Source organism: Colobus angolensis, unplaced genomic scaffold, assembly GCF_000951035.1.
Source record: "Colobus angolensis palliatus isolate OR3802 unplaced genomic scaffold, Cang.pa_1.0 Scaffold282, whole genome shotgun sequence".
Classification (NCBI taxonomy): Eukaryota; Metazoa; Chordata; class Mammalia; order Primates; family Cercopithecidae; genus Colobus; species Colobus angolensis.
In genome coordinates, this window is record NW_012116066.1 from 1,538,378 (window position 1) to 1,553,561 (window position 15,184).

The 15,184-nt window shown below is 39.0% G+C and overlaps 1 protein-coding gene across 1 annotated transcript in view; it reads right to left on the reverse strand.

The window, feature by feature from the left end:
* The window catches only part of DOCK11 (dedicator of cytokinesis 11), a gene marked incomplete at its 3' end in the record, with an annotated part of 157,159 nt that overhangs the window by 59,049 nt on the left and 82,926 nt on the right, over nt 1–15,184 (reverse strand). Inside the window, exons 32-35 of the mRNA XM_011948698.1 lie at nt 10,062–10,178; nt 7,147–7,222; nt 6,463–6,572; nt 4,226–4,337 (exon numbers count right to left, since the gene is read on the reverse strand). Coding sequence (XP_011804088.1) covers nt 4,226–4,337; nt 6,463–6,572; nt 7,147–7,222; nt 10,062–10,178 — 415 coding nt within the window. The remainder of the gene's footprint in view (nt 1–4,225; nt 4,338–6,462; nt 6,573–7,146; nt 7,223–10,061; nt 10,179–15,184) is intronic.

Below are 15,184 nucleotides of genomic sequence, written 5' to 3' on the forward strand. Positions count from 1 at the left end.
AAAAAAAAAAAAAAAAAAAAAAAAAAAAATTATATTAAGCTAGCAGTGACTTCCGCTCTCACCTATCTGCCATTGGGTGTCTACTCACAGAAGCTTGGGTTCCCCCCAGAAGTCCCTGCGTTTCCGGCCTCGGGTCAAAGGGCAGCTTGTTGCGCCGCTGCCTGAGGGTGCTGACCTCCCTCTCCTGTCCGTTAGCTCTTCCAGCCGAAAAGTTGGTGCCTCCTTTCCAGCGAAAACCTGGGACTTTCCATCCAACCGTGAGCACCCATCTCCCTCGCCCCGTGTCCTAAGGTAGCTTCGGAGAAGGTCTGTGAAAGGGGTAGAAGGGCTTGCCCTCACGGCGAACTAGCTCCGATACACGGCAAGTCCGCCATTTTCGTAACGGCACTGTTATCGAGCGGCGAGGCCATCCCTCCCATTTCCAAATCTGTGAAACATGATGCCGGCAGGGAACGAGGATGAAGGAGGGAGGAGAGGTTGTGAGAAATCTTCAGGAACAGAGTCATCACAGCTTAGTGTATGTGATTTGGAATCTGACAATTTTGAAAAAACATGGCTGACGCTGAAAGAGCTCCATGATGAAGAGCTGAGGCGTCTACAGGCAAAATTAACAAGTCTGAGGAAACAGCGATTGTCAGATGGGAGGTGGACGGGCTCCACAGCCAAAATTAAAGAGTTGACTGAACAGCAGAGAGTCCTGCAGAGCACCATTAATGACTTGAAAGATCAGTTAAAGGCAAAAACCTGTGACAACTGTTCAATGAAAGAAACATACAGGCTTGCGCTAGAGAAAGACTGTTCTGAAATCCAACAACAAAATCTTTTCTTTATTGCGGAACTCACTAAAGAAACAAATAAATTACGAGAAGAAAATAAAAGGCTTTCTAAAATAATAATGAGGCAGCAACAGTTTCAGACTTCTGGTAATGATGACTTCGTTTCTGGTAGTCAAAAGACTATGTCAGATTTTTCAGTCAGGGAGCCTGCACAAGGAAGGCAGAGGCATGTGCCTATCAAATCAATAAGCCAGTCACAAAGTAAACAGATGAAACCTACAAGCACAAAGGAACTGCAACAAAGTTCAGAGTTTCCAGTTCCATCTTTTAGTCAAGACCTCTTTAAAGTGCCAGAGACCCCTTTTGCGAAAAGTTCCTCTAATGACACTAAGCCTAACACAGAAGACCGTGCCAGCCAGAAGCCACTGGCAAGTTCTCTTTTAACAACTTCACTTAGTCATCAAAAGAGGTATGGATTTCAAGATTTTCTCAATCCTCATGAAGACAAGATTGGCCAGCCAAAAGGGACACCTAAAACGAAGCTCTGCCCCCAAAAAGAAACTCAGATTGACGTATCATGGAGCCCTTCCGCTCTCTCCCCAGGAGAATACCCAACTCATGTATCTGAAACTTCACTGGAAACTTCAGAGGATTATTCTATAACCTCATGGCATCCTCTTACAAAGGAAAAGAAAATAATCCCTTTGAATGTCTTGCCTTTAGACTCTACTTTAAAATCTAGTACAAAAAGAAGAGCAGTGGTTGCTATTCCTTGTAACATCAAATTTGCAGCGAGAGATAGCTCTAAACTGATACCTTCCAAGGAACAGTCTGCTTCGGAGAATATTTATGAATCTACAAGTGCAGGGAATGGTGCCGATAAGCCTCAATGTGATACTGAGAGTGTCTATTTGGAGTCTGAGCCAAAGAGAAAAGTGAAGACACAGTCACAAAGAAAGAGGAAGTAGCTTCCCCTTCCCTGTCCCCTTCCCCGTCCCCGCCCCCCACCCCCAAGGAAGCAACAATGTTTTACTTTTCCAACAGAACAGTCTTCTTGTCAATTCAGACTTTGTAACTGGTAACTCCTGACTCTTACTCCTTTTCTCACGATATAATAAACTAAGCAATAAGGCCTGAAAATATTTGGCAAATGAATCTAAGACTTTGAAATAGCAAATTTTTGTCAGTTAATAAAATGCAGCTACAAGTAGAGAATGAAATTTATTCTCCAGAATCCATATAGAAGTGTAGAGATAGAACATCTTTTCATTGACATTAAAGTTGCTACTGTTTATGACTCCATAAAAAAGAGAGCCAAGAGAGGACCTCAAGAGTGTGGACTTAAAAGAGATCAATATTTAAATGCATAAAGAATAACTAAAACAATATTTACCGGACAAGACAACTTAGAATACCATCCATTGAGAAGGATCTAGAAGAAGACATTTCTTAAAACAAAATGAATATGACTTTACAGATATACAGCATGACTTTATACATATAAAAGATAAAGAGATGTGACATAGACTGTATACTAGTTATTGAAAATGTGCTTTTTAAAATCAAAAAGCAAAGATCGAATATTTGGCACAGAGTACCTGCCACTGAGCAAGCATGGTCAACATTTGCAAGAATAAGAGGAACTATCAAGTGCACAAGAAATAAAACAGTCATGGGCCGGGCACGGTGGCTCATGCCTGTAATCCCAGCACTTTGGGAGGCCAAGGCAGGTGGATCACGAGGTCAGGAGATCGAGACCATCCTGGCTAACACCGTGAGACCCCCATCTCTACTAAAAATACAAAAAATTAGCCAGGTGTGGTGGCGGGTGCCTGTAGTCCCAGCTACTCTGGAAGCTGAGACAGGAAAATCACTTGAACCTGGGAGGTGGAGGTTGCAGTGAGCTGAGATCCTGCCACTGCACTCCAGCCTGGGCGACAGAGTGAGACTCCGTCTTCAAAACAAAATGAAACAAAAAACAGTCATGGTTTTACCCATGACATTAAAATAAAACAACCAGAGACTTGTCTCTGGTTAGTACAGAATGTGATGTGTGTGTGTGTATGTGTGTGTGAGACCTACAGTGGAGGAGGGGAGAGAACTAGTCGGCAATGCAGCTTTTCCCCTCCTCCTACCTTCTCTCTCCCTCATTCTTTGGGCTATGGTGGTATTCAACCGCTTTTTTGTTCAGTTCCACTTTTTTTTCTAACGTATCTCTTGGACCTATTTTTTTTTTTAAGGCTAGTCAAGTGAGGCAATGGGAGTGGAGAAGAGATAAAGATTGGGCCTCTTTTTCAAAAAAACAAATTTATTGAGAGATTCATTTACCATAAAAATGCCCACATAAATAATCCACAATAGTACAATAGTTTATAGTTTCTTCAAAGACTAGTGAAACCTTCACCACAGTTTTATAACATTTTCATTGCCTTAAGAAGAAATTCCATAAATGTTAGCAATTTCCAGATTCCACAACATAATCTTTGATGTTTATGCTAAATCGTACATTCCTAGAACTTCAATATTCCAGTTATTTTTATTTTATTAACGAACTTTAGAATTTACTCATATCTAGCTATTTATTTTAATGTTTCTATAGCTACTATATCAACTTATTTTATGTCTTTACATCCTGCATTATTATAAAATATGTAAAACAAGTAGTAATTACTAAAAATAAAAAATAGAAAATGAGTAAAACATAGCAGTCACTATGATGATCCCAGGTGCTTTTATGTTTTCCATTCTTGTATATTTTTTTTTAAGCAAAAGTATTGCAAAAAGGAAGACAAGGGAGGGAACTGTCTAAGTAAATGTGGTATTTGGAAATAACCTGCTTTTACTTCCCGAGGACATGCAGTTTATGAAAGTCCTTTGGTTGTATTCCATCATATAGTATAAAGAGGAACTGGTGACACTAGTAAATACGGCTCTACACCAAGGAGAAAAAACATGGCCTGACAAAGAACGTGATACCAGACAATATCAAACAGTGTTGCTGCAAAGATAATGATGACATTCGCTACCCTTCGAGAACTCTTCCTGTCTTTTTGTTTCTTATTTGTCAAATCCTGGGTTAAATAAAGGCTGAAGTATTAAATATAAATTCTGGTGGTTATTATTTCCTTTCAGTTACATTGGTCATTTAATGAATTAAATGCTCTGCATGAAAACAAAATGTTTAGCACTTCTAAAACCACTGCCTCATTTTAGAAATTTATTTGCAAAATTATGTTAAAATTATTTCAAAGACTCGAACTTGTGTGACTGACATGAACCTATTTTGAGGTTCAATTTAAGAAACATTTTAAGGTCAGAGTCTCCAAATATCTGTTTATAATGTGCATGTGTTCTACCTCCAGATGATGATCAAATATTGTTGCATGAATTTGTGAACCTGTGAGGGTGTATGTCTAGTACAGTCCATGCTTAATATGCTGGTAACTCACCTTCTGAAATCATTTTTACTATATACAGGTAGCACATCAGGAGGTTTCTGATTTCATACTGATCCAGGCGGTTATACTGGGATACACTACTCCTTGTAGAACTCTGTCGGGTCTATAAGGACAGGATGTTTGTGAAATAGTATCCGTACCACAATTTTCCACAGCCTTTAACTCAGTAACTCTCTTTTTATCATTAGATCAGTTTGGGAAAATTCTAAACATAAATCTAAATTTTATATCACAACTTGAAGGTGAATGGGCTGAATCTTTCTTTCCTAGTAATAGCTAGTAATATCACTAGAAATTACCTTGGGGTCTTCACAAAGATATAGCCATGAATACTGTGTATGTTTCATTCTCATATGCCATGTGTTTTAGTGGTAAAATTTTAAAATAATCATGGCTATTTAAGGAAAGATAACTTTTACATGGAGTGAAAGCATAAGAAACATCTTAAACTTTTTCATTTGAATCTCTCCTTAGAGTTTATTAAAATCCAACCTCAAAATCATACATCAGAAAATCTATCTTAAGAGCTAATAGAAGCCAGGCACGGTAGCCCACACCTGTAGACCCAGTGCTTTGGGAAGCTCAGGTGGGAGGATCACTTGAGGCCAGGAGTTTGAGACCAGCCTGGGCAATATAGCAAAACCTGTTTCTACGAAAAAAAAAAAAAAAAAGCTGGGCTGTGGTGGTGCATGCCTGTAGTCCTAGCTACTCGGGAGGCTGAGTTAGGAAGACTGCTTGAGCCCAGGAGTTCAAGGCTGCAGTGAGCACACTGATCTGTCACTGCACTCCAGCCTGGGTGACTGAGCAAGACCTTATTTCTAAAAAATATAAATAAATAAATAAAATGGGCTAATTATATTATGGTAATTACACTTAGGAGTACCCAGTAATACTTCAAAATTAGCACCTCTACAAAGTACTGATGTGTTCCTCTTATTTAATGACTTTTAAAAAAAATATCAGAAATTAAGTATGACAAGATCTGACTTATTTGGGGATTTATATGAATAGAATAACAATAATCTCCTTACAAAATTGCAGTTGTTAAAAACTAATACTTTCTGTTGAGCTAAACTAGGGATGCATCATTGACTAAGGTGGAATTTACTAAAAAAGAACTTTTACTTGGAGCAAAGAGGCCTAGGTTCTGATTGCTTGCCTAGCTACTATGTGACTACTAGCAAGTCATTCAACCTCTCTGACCTTTATTTGCCTTAGCTATGACAGTACCTGTTGTCACAATTTCTAAATGGTGTAAAAGAGAAACATTTGTGAATAAATTACTGTTTACCCAAAGGTTCAAGGAACCAGTGGAAGTATAGTTCACTGGCTCTCAAGGGTAACAATACCCAACCAACAGCATCAACATCACCTGGGAACTTAGAAATACATGTTAGCAGGCCCTATTCCAGACGTATTGAATCTCACCCTGGGGTGAGGCCCAGACATCTATTTTTTTAAGCCCTTCAAGTGATCCTGATGCACACTAAGAGCACCATGATATAGGAGAAAAAGTGCTCATATTAGAAAATCTAGGTTCGAGTATGGTTCTGCCGTAGCTGGTTGTTCTAAGTCATAATCCCAGTTTTCATTTGTAAATTGAGAGTTGGAATTTTTTATTCTTATAGACCCTTCTAATATAATTTTATATGATTCAATGATTTTACATAACAACATGGCAAAACTTTACTGGTCTAAAATGAGGTCTCTCTGTCTTAAGGCAGTCACATCTCAAACTTTAATGGTAGGCGTGAAACAACTTGATAGAAGAGTTGGGAGGATATATTCTGATTAAGTGATGCTGGGACCCTAAGATTATCAGTTTCGGGACCTATATTTTTTCCTCCCAAATTAATATCATTACTCTATTACAAAAGAATGAAAGACTGCATTAATCCTGCCAGGATGTGCTTTGTTTTAAATAACAAGGCACATTAGATATTTTAAACTTGAATTTCCCCTCACTAAAATAGCGTGCTAGGGTTAAAGGAGATATTCAGAGTTGGAACACTTGAGGATGAATGCCTCATTCTCCATAAATAGTTTAAGACACTGAAGTAGCAGCTGCCAGTATAGGAAGATACTGCTAAAATATCTAAGAATTATGGGATGCTTTTTGCAGAGCCAGGATGGACTACAGGAGAGTAGAGATGCTCACATTTATACTATAAAAAAATTGTTGCAGCCTAATGTGTCACTAGGGTCATCCTATATATTTAAGTTCTTACATTTTCACCAGTGTTGCCCTGATCTGGAAATCCTGTTGCTCCTTCTGGGATGAGGGAACCTCTTGAATCTTCTCTCTTAATTCCATGTCCATTTTGAAAAGACCCATAAGCTGCAAAAAAAAGTCAAGTCCTTGTTGGCAAGAGGAGGAACTGTCAGAAATATTAAAAAAAAAAAAAGTACTGAACTAATTTAAGTAGAGACATTAATATACGGAATAGATCTTGGACATCTAAAATGTGAAGTTTATTATATGAAAACACCATAAGAAACCATGTAAAAGTGAAGCAACTTTTCACCTTTCAAAACACTTTAGCATGTACAAAACGACAAGAAATTCCTTGGAAGCCATAAAATAAAGCCACACAATTTAAAAGACAATTTTATAGACAAGAAAACTTGAGCCCAGAGAAGGGAGGTATCTGGCTTAAAATTGGTGACAGATAAAGAAACCAGTATTTTTCTCATTATCCTCTATTTTGTCAGTATGCCAAGCTTAGATAAGCTTAGACAAGGAAACCTCGGCAAATAAATTTGACTGCAAATATGAGTCAGATTTTAATTAAACTTTAGTAGAGATCAAGCTATGTATGGTCTTTATTATGAAATATATCAAAAATACTGAGAAGTAGAGGTTACATTTCTAAACACCCATGCAATGTACCATCTCCAAAAGGTTTAATTACCGGGGTCTTTGTCAGTGCTCAGACTCCCTCTATTGGCAGGTGAAGTAAAGCCACATGGAAACTCATCTCTGGATGTCTGTAATGGAATATGATACCTGTGTCATTTAAACAAATTCGTATATAGGATAAGAAACCTGAATTAACAGAACAAAATGTTACACTGATTTTAAACAAAGCTCACTGTGACAGTCTAAATCAAATACTAGTAATTAGTATTTAGGTGACTCTTTAAAAAAAAAAAAAGCTACTAGCATACTGTTGTAACCATGACCTCTAGCCAAGTGACATAATTCTAGATAGCCGCAACTGATACAGTCTTTTTTGTTTTTGTTTTTTGAGACAGGGTCTTGCTGTGTAGTCCAGGCTGGAGTGCAGTGGCATGATCATAGCTCACTGTAGCCTCAACCTCCTGGGCTCAAGCGACCCTCTCACTTCAGCCTCCAGATTAGCTAGGACTACAGGCATACACCACCACACCCAGCTAATTTTTGCATTTTTTTAGAGATGGGGCTTTGCCATGTTGCCTAGGTTGGTCTAAAACTCCTGGACTCAAGTGATCCTCCTGCCTCAGTCTCCCAAAGTGCTGAGATTACAGGCATGCACCACGGCGCCCGGCCTGGTAAAGTCTTAACATCATTCAGTTCTCCTCCTTAGAACCAGGGCAACGCTAGAAGAAGGTGTGTCCAGAAGCCCTAAGGAAACTTGAGCTGCAAAGAGTACAGAGAAGTGAAGTATTTCCAAATAATGCTGTCAGATATATGTGAAGGGAGCATAAGCATGAGATACTGTATTTGTAAAGCGAGACCAGCCTGACATTCAGGTAGGTGTAGTATCCACATTCAGCCAGTTGACATGACTGGGAGTCATGAGCGAGCAAGCCACTAGAAAAGCTTAAAAGCAGCATCCTCAGGAACGCAGGACAGGCATGACAAATTGGCTGTAGCATTTCATAGGGGGAATTTGCAGAGGAAGCTGTAAATGATGCAGTTTAACCTGCTATCCAACAATACGATGTGGCCAGCCAAAGTGCACAGGTGATCTTGGGCCATATAGAACATGGATGGGGGCAGAAGTTAACAGTTCCACTGGGCAGACTATAAAGTGTATAATTTGGACATTGTATTTTAATAGGGTTACTGGTAAACTGGAGCACATTCGGAAAAGGGGTGACCAAGAAAGCAAAGGGTTTTGGGGACCAGGCACGGTGGCTCATGCCTATAATTCTAGCACTTTGGGAGGCTGAGGCAGGCAGATCACTTGAGGTCAGGATTTCAAGACCAGCCTGGCCAACATGGTGAAACCCCATCTCTACTAGAAGTACAAAAAAAATTAGCTGGGCGTGGTGGCGCATACCTGTAATCCCAGCTACTCAGGAGGCTGAGCAGGAGAATAACTTGAACCCAGGAGGCAGAGATTGCAGTGAGCTGAGATTGTGCCACTGCACTTCAGGCTGGGTGACAGAGTAAGACTTTGTCTCAAAAAAAAAAAAAAAAAAGAAAAAAAAAAGTAAAGGATTTGGAATGACAGATTAGTGGAGATATTTAGCTTGGAGAAAAATTTAGAAGGCACATGTGGAAAGGGTACATTTGGAGATGGGAACAGATGTGTTTCATGTGTCTCTAGAAGACAAAAGTAAGACCAGTGGATAGGAAACCTTTTAGGTCTAATGTGAGAAGGAATGTTTAAATTATTACAATGGCAAAAGGTTGTTTTGCCAAATAGGAGACTGATCACCTCCAAAGTTCCTTCCAATTCTTAAAATTCTAAGGGGAGCAAAAGAAGCACAGACCAATTGTGATAAACTAAGAGTCTCACCAAGAAGTGCTGAAGGAGACTACTAAGGGAAAGGAGAAGCAAAGGAATAAGGAATACAGTTTAGTCCCCAGTGCCTAATATCTTGGAAGTAGAGAATCTTTTGTTCAGTTTAAGTTGAATAAATGTATGAAGCCATACAACAACAGAAAATGTTTAGAACAAAACACAGGGTTCAAAGGATTTGTGGTGTTCTCTTGGACTTTGTTATCCAAAGTGCAATCCTAGGACCAGAAGCAGTCAAAAGCTTGTTAGAAATGCATGCTCTCAAGTCCCACCCCAGGCCTATTGAATTAGAATCTGTTGGCTGGGCGTGATGCCTCATGCCTGTAATCGCAGCACTTTGGGAGGCCGTGGTGGGTGGGTCGCCTGAGGTCAGGAGTTCCAGACCAGCCTGGCTAACATGGTGAAACCCCGTCTCTACTAAATATACAAAAATATTAGCCAGGCATGGTGGCGGGCACCTGTAGTCCCAGCTATTCAGGAGGCTGAGGCAGGAGAATCCCTTGAACCCAGAAGGCGGAGGCTGCAGTGAGCCGAGATCATGCTACTGCACTCCAACCTGGGTGACAGAGCGAGACTCTGTCTCGAAAAAAAAAAATCTGTTTTAACAAATTCCCCAGGTGATTCATATGCACATTAAAGTTTGCAAAGCACTGTATTAGGAAAAACAGTGTACATGGAGTAAAAAATGAACTCTTGGCTGGGCACAGTGGCTCATGTCTGTAATCCCAGCACTTCAGGGGGCTGAGGCGGGAGGATTCCTTGAGCTTAGGAGTTTGAGACCAGCCTGGGCTGCACAGTGAGACCTTGCCTCTGCTAAAAATTAAAAACATTAGCTGGGCGTGGTGGCGTATGCCTTTAGTCCTAGCTACTTGGGAGGCCAAAGCAGGAGGATCACTTGAGCACAGGAGTTTGAGACTACAGTGAACTATGATTGTGCCACTACACTCCAGCCTGGGTGATAGAGCGAGACTCTGGCTTAAAAAAACAAACCAAAAAAAGTGAACTCTTAAGGTTGAGATCATATAGCATATGACCCCAATTCCAAATGCATTCAATAAAACAGGATAAAACTCCAACAGAAACACATTACTACTTACAGAATTAGGCATGGCTGCACAAGAATACAAGGTATCTCGACCTGCTAATCGCTGTATATTTTCCAAAAGTAGTCCAACAAAGGGAAGGTACAATTGTGCTATTTTGGCTTGTTGGTTCTGAAAAAATAATTATTGAAAGCTTAATAGGTATATAATATGTATATATTACAAATAAATGGAGTTGGCTTCATATATCAACTTAAAGACTAAAAAGTAGGCTAACATCCATAACAAATTACTGAAGCATGAGTCTCTTTATATGAAAACTAATTACCACAGAACTTTGCTGGCATTTGGATTTATCCATGATACAGAGTCAAATTACATCCCTCAAGCATAACTACATGAAGTAAAAGGTTTTTGTAAAAAATAGAAGTTGGTATATAAAGCAGATGATATTAATCCTGTTTTTCAGCTCCAGTGAGGGTTGAGCTTCATGAGAGCAGGGACAGTGTCTGTCTTGTTCACTGCTTCATCCCCTGTACCTGGGCACATAGCAGATGGTCAATACATATTAGCTGAAGGAATGAATGAGTAAGTGGAAGAAGTGAAAAAATGGTAAGTTACTGTATTCATTCAAGAAACATTTTTTGCTTCCATTAAAGCTACAATTACAATAATATGAACTTGGTCCCCTAAGTCAATTATAAGACTTGGGAGATTGATATATTTGTAAATATGTAAATAAAACTGACCACCAGGACTCTTAATTAATGTGGTACCTCTTATACAAATTTATTTATTGCTTTCCTCAGCTTATAGACATTCCTCACCAGATACGTATATACACTCAAATCAGAGAAAATAGTAGCTGTGGTGGCACAAGAGTTGCCCTCCATCTTTCATGACTTCAGGTTTTTCTGGAGAATTAGATAAGGCCCTCTAGGGCAAAATGGTCAACATGTAGAATATAGAAGATTACTGGTCTCTTACTATTGTTTAGTTTGCATTTACTGTTGAGGTTGAACAATTTTTCATGTGTTAATTGGCCATTTGCACTTCTTTGGTCAATTTCAAAAACCCTTAACAGACTTTCTTCCAACATAGTATCCCATCAGTAATAGTCTCTACCACCAGAGGATTCTGATTTACTAGGTCTGGACTGGTCCAGATGATGCTGATGTGTTTCAGAACCACTAACCTAGTTGAACTTCCTGCTGAAGGCAGGAATGAATGGCCCTTACATGTATCCTTGACAAATAGTTTTTTAAACTTCTTTAAAACTCCAGCCCTTTCATGGGTTCTATTAGAAAGGTCCTTTATCTGAAATACACTCCTCATAAGTTCTACCTCCTAGGTATAGCTCTGCCCTTTGGAGTACAAGAAAAAGTCTACTTCTACTTTTGCATGGCAAACCTTTAAATATGTGAATATAGTTACCATGAATCATCTTAACTCATTCTTTTTTTTTTTTTTTTTGAGACTGAGTCTTACTCTGTCACCCAGGCTGGAGTGCAGAGGCACGATCTCAGCTCACTGCAACCTCTGCCTCCTGGGTTCAAGAGATTCCCCTGCCTCAGCCTCCCAAGTAGCTGGGATTACAGGTACCCACCACCATGCCTGGCTAATTTTTGTATTTTTAGTAGAAACAGGGCTTTACTATGTTGGCCAGGCTGGTCTCGAACTCCCAACCTCAGGTGATCTGCCCTCCTCAGCCTCCCAAAGTGCTGGGATTACAGGAGTGAGCCACCGTGCCCGGCCTTTTAACTCTCATTACTTTCCTTTGTTCCATGGCTTTGGTGTCAAGATTTTTCACTTAGTGATTACCCTTTTTTTTGGTAGTTTTCTAATTTTTCAATGTCCCAAGTTGAGATTTAAAAGGCAGTATAGCTAGTGGCTGACAGCACAGATTTTGCAGTTAGAGACATGCACAAAACCCAGTTCTCCCATTACTAGCTACTTGATTACAATCAAGTCACTTAACTATAGTTTTCTCTTTGGTAAAATGGGGGTAATAATAATGATGTCAATTAATGTGAGATATTTAAAATAGTGCTTGGCATATAGTGAGCCCTTAATAAATTTTAGCTGCTATTATTAATATTATGGCTTCTAAATAGGAGTCCATTTTAGTTCTGATAGTGAGTGATCTCTAGGGGAAGAGAAATTACAACTCTCTCAGGGAAGCAGGAACACAGGAAAACATAAAGTCATTGCCAAATATGTTAAAAATTTCGCCTGCACAACAAATAGAATATAACCAAAGAATCTATTAATAGAAGACTAGTTAGATAAATAAAATAAAGTATATCCATATGATAAAATACTATGCAGCTACTTTTTAAAATGCGGTAGATCTAACCTTCAGGCTGTATTGTTAAATGAAAAAAGAAAAATGTATAATGGTTTCTGTTGTATTTTATACATATATATCATATAGGCTTGTGCTTGTATAAAATAGAAGTATAAATAAACTTACAAGAGTAGTTGCTTCTGGAAAGATGAATTGGTGAGTGGAGGTAAGGAATGGGAGACAGGTATTTTGATTTTTGTTTTTCACCATGCATGTGGATTACTTTTTCAAAAAAGGTAAAAAGATTTGCCCACAGCCCAACTAGAAGTAGAATCTGCAATTCTCTTAGGTATCAACATTACTTGTAGTGGGTACAAGAACTATACAGGCCCCAGGGTAAATGTTAGATATTGAACATTCTTGTTCTGAAAAGGAAAAATGTTTCATGGTAATTATAACAAGAGACATTGCTGGCTGGGCATGGTGACTCACACTTGTAATCCCAGCACTTTGGGAGGCCAAGGCAGGTGATCACGAGGTCAGGAGATTAAGACCATCCTGGACATCATGGTGAAACCCCATCTCTACTAAAAATACAAAAAATTAGCCAGGCGGAGCGGTGCATGCCTGTAACCCCAGCTACTCGGGAGGCTGAGGCAGGAGAACTGCTGGAACCCGGGAGGCGGAGGCTGCAGTGAGCTGAGATCGTGCTACTTCACTCCAGCTTGGGCTACAGAGTGAGACTCCGTCACAAAAAAAAAAAAAAAGAGAGAGAGATTGCTAAATAGTTTATGAGTAACACATAACAGGGACCAAAATTTCCTAAGAGCAGGGCCGTAGGAGTGGCAATTGGCTGGAAAGGGTGGGGGTGATTAGGGAGTTGAGTCTCGAAGTAGGCTTTTCATAGGAAACATTCTTTTCTTTTTTTTTTTTTGGTGTATTACTTTGGGGTCCCTTTAGAGAACTGATGGAAAATATGGGGGCTTAAGGCTCCTCCAATCCCTCACCTTGGTGTCATCATTAATAGGAAACATGCTCGACTTGGATGTATTTGATAAATGAACTCTTACCCAGGCTGCCTGGAAACTGCGCAAAACAGACAAAGGACCTTTTATATCCTCATCCAATAATCTGGAATTGAAGCTTTGGTTAACCAAGCCCATGAAGTAAACAAACTTCTCATGGAGAAAACTCTATCGTCATTTAATGTCTGTATGAAGCCTCTGAACAAAGAGGAAAGAGCTTCAGAAGTCACTGAAAGAGTAGTAAGGCTTGGCATTTCAATCTTTCCTATAGTTTAAAACCTCAAACGCTCAGAGTGTCTAACTTATTTACAGGTAACAATACCTGCGTGTGTACACATACTGCTCTAAGAATTTAAAAAGTAAGTTAAAAGTGTCCAAATTTGTGATGTAAAATACTTAATTCCGCCTCTAGGTGGTGAGAATCCCACTGGCAAAATCCAGTTTTCTTTCACTTTCATGTGAAGAGGCAGTGGAGAAACATACAACTTTCTGCTTCAGAGAGGGGAAGTTCATTTTGTACTTTTCCAGTGAATCATTTAAAATCATGGCTAAAGACATTTTCCTCCACATGGCATAAGATCCTTTTCCCCACTCCTAGGCGTAAGCAAGTAGTTAGCCAGAACTCAGCGACAATGCATTTTTAAAGGCTTGACCAAGCTTGATTGGACTGGAGGACTTTTAAGATATATTTTTATTTGGATATATCATACCAGCTAATTTGTGTGAAGTCAATATCAACATTCACAAAAAGTGAAAATGGCATATAACTGAGTCAACTACACTAAGTGGAGGTATGTTATAATGTGTCAAAAACAAAGCAAACTGCAGTAAGCAATAAATTACATCTTAAAGCTAAGAAGTTTAAATCTACTTTAGGATACAATCACATAAAGAAAACTAGCAAGATTTACATGTATGAAAATCACTGTAATTAAAGGAATGTGAGTAGATGTCATTGGCAGGCATTTTCTGTTTAAAAAGGACAAATGGAAATACTGTAAAAAAAGAATAAAAGCTCCAAGTCAGCCTTCCAAAATGACTATGATGATAAATGACATCATAATTTTATTTATATTGGAATGTAAAAAGAAAAGGATAAATTATTTATTATGAAACAGTATTATGCTTCCTAGAGTGATTTATGATACCGTGGAAGTAAATTAGAGTCTTCTAAATCCATACAGTTTGCACTCTACTTTTCCAAGCCAACAGGATTTAATGTCAGTCAGATTTCAATATATATGTTAAAAGTACAGTAAATAGGCCGGGCATGGTGGCTCACGCCTGTAATCCCAGCACTTTGGGAGGCTGACTGGGGTGGATCATGAGGTCAGGAAATGAGGACCATCCTGGCCAACATAGTGAAACCCCATCTCTACTAAAAATACAAAAATTAGCCGGGCATGGCGGCGTGCACCTGTAGTTCCAGCTACTTAGGAGGCTGAGGCAGGAGAATTGCTTGAACCTGGGAGGCAGAGGTTGCAGTGAGCCGAGATCACACAACTGCACTCCAGCCTGGGGGACAGAGTGAGACTCTGTCTCAAAAAAAAAAAAAAAATTAGTGCAGTAAATAGAAACTGCAGCTGTGACCGTTACTCATAGAAAACAGTGTAATGTATGTAAAATTTACAGCCACACCCACAGCTATTTATAGTAACACCATCACATTAACATTTTGTTCAGTAAGAAAACTTCTTATTACATATTTTACATGATACATATTTAAAGATATATTAAAGCATATATTTCATGGAATAATTTTTAAACATTCTCAGTTTATATAATAATCATGAAGCAGTTATGTTATTAAGTATGATTTGAGAAAACAGTGTATTTCTTTAACAGTTAACTCTCTCTCTCTCTCT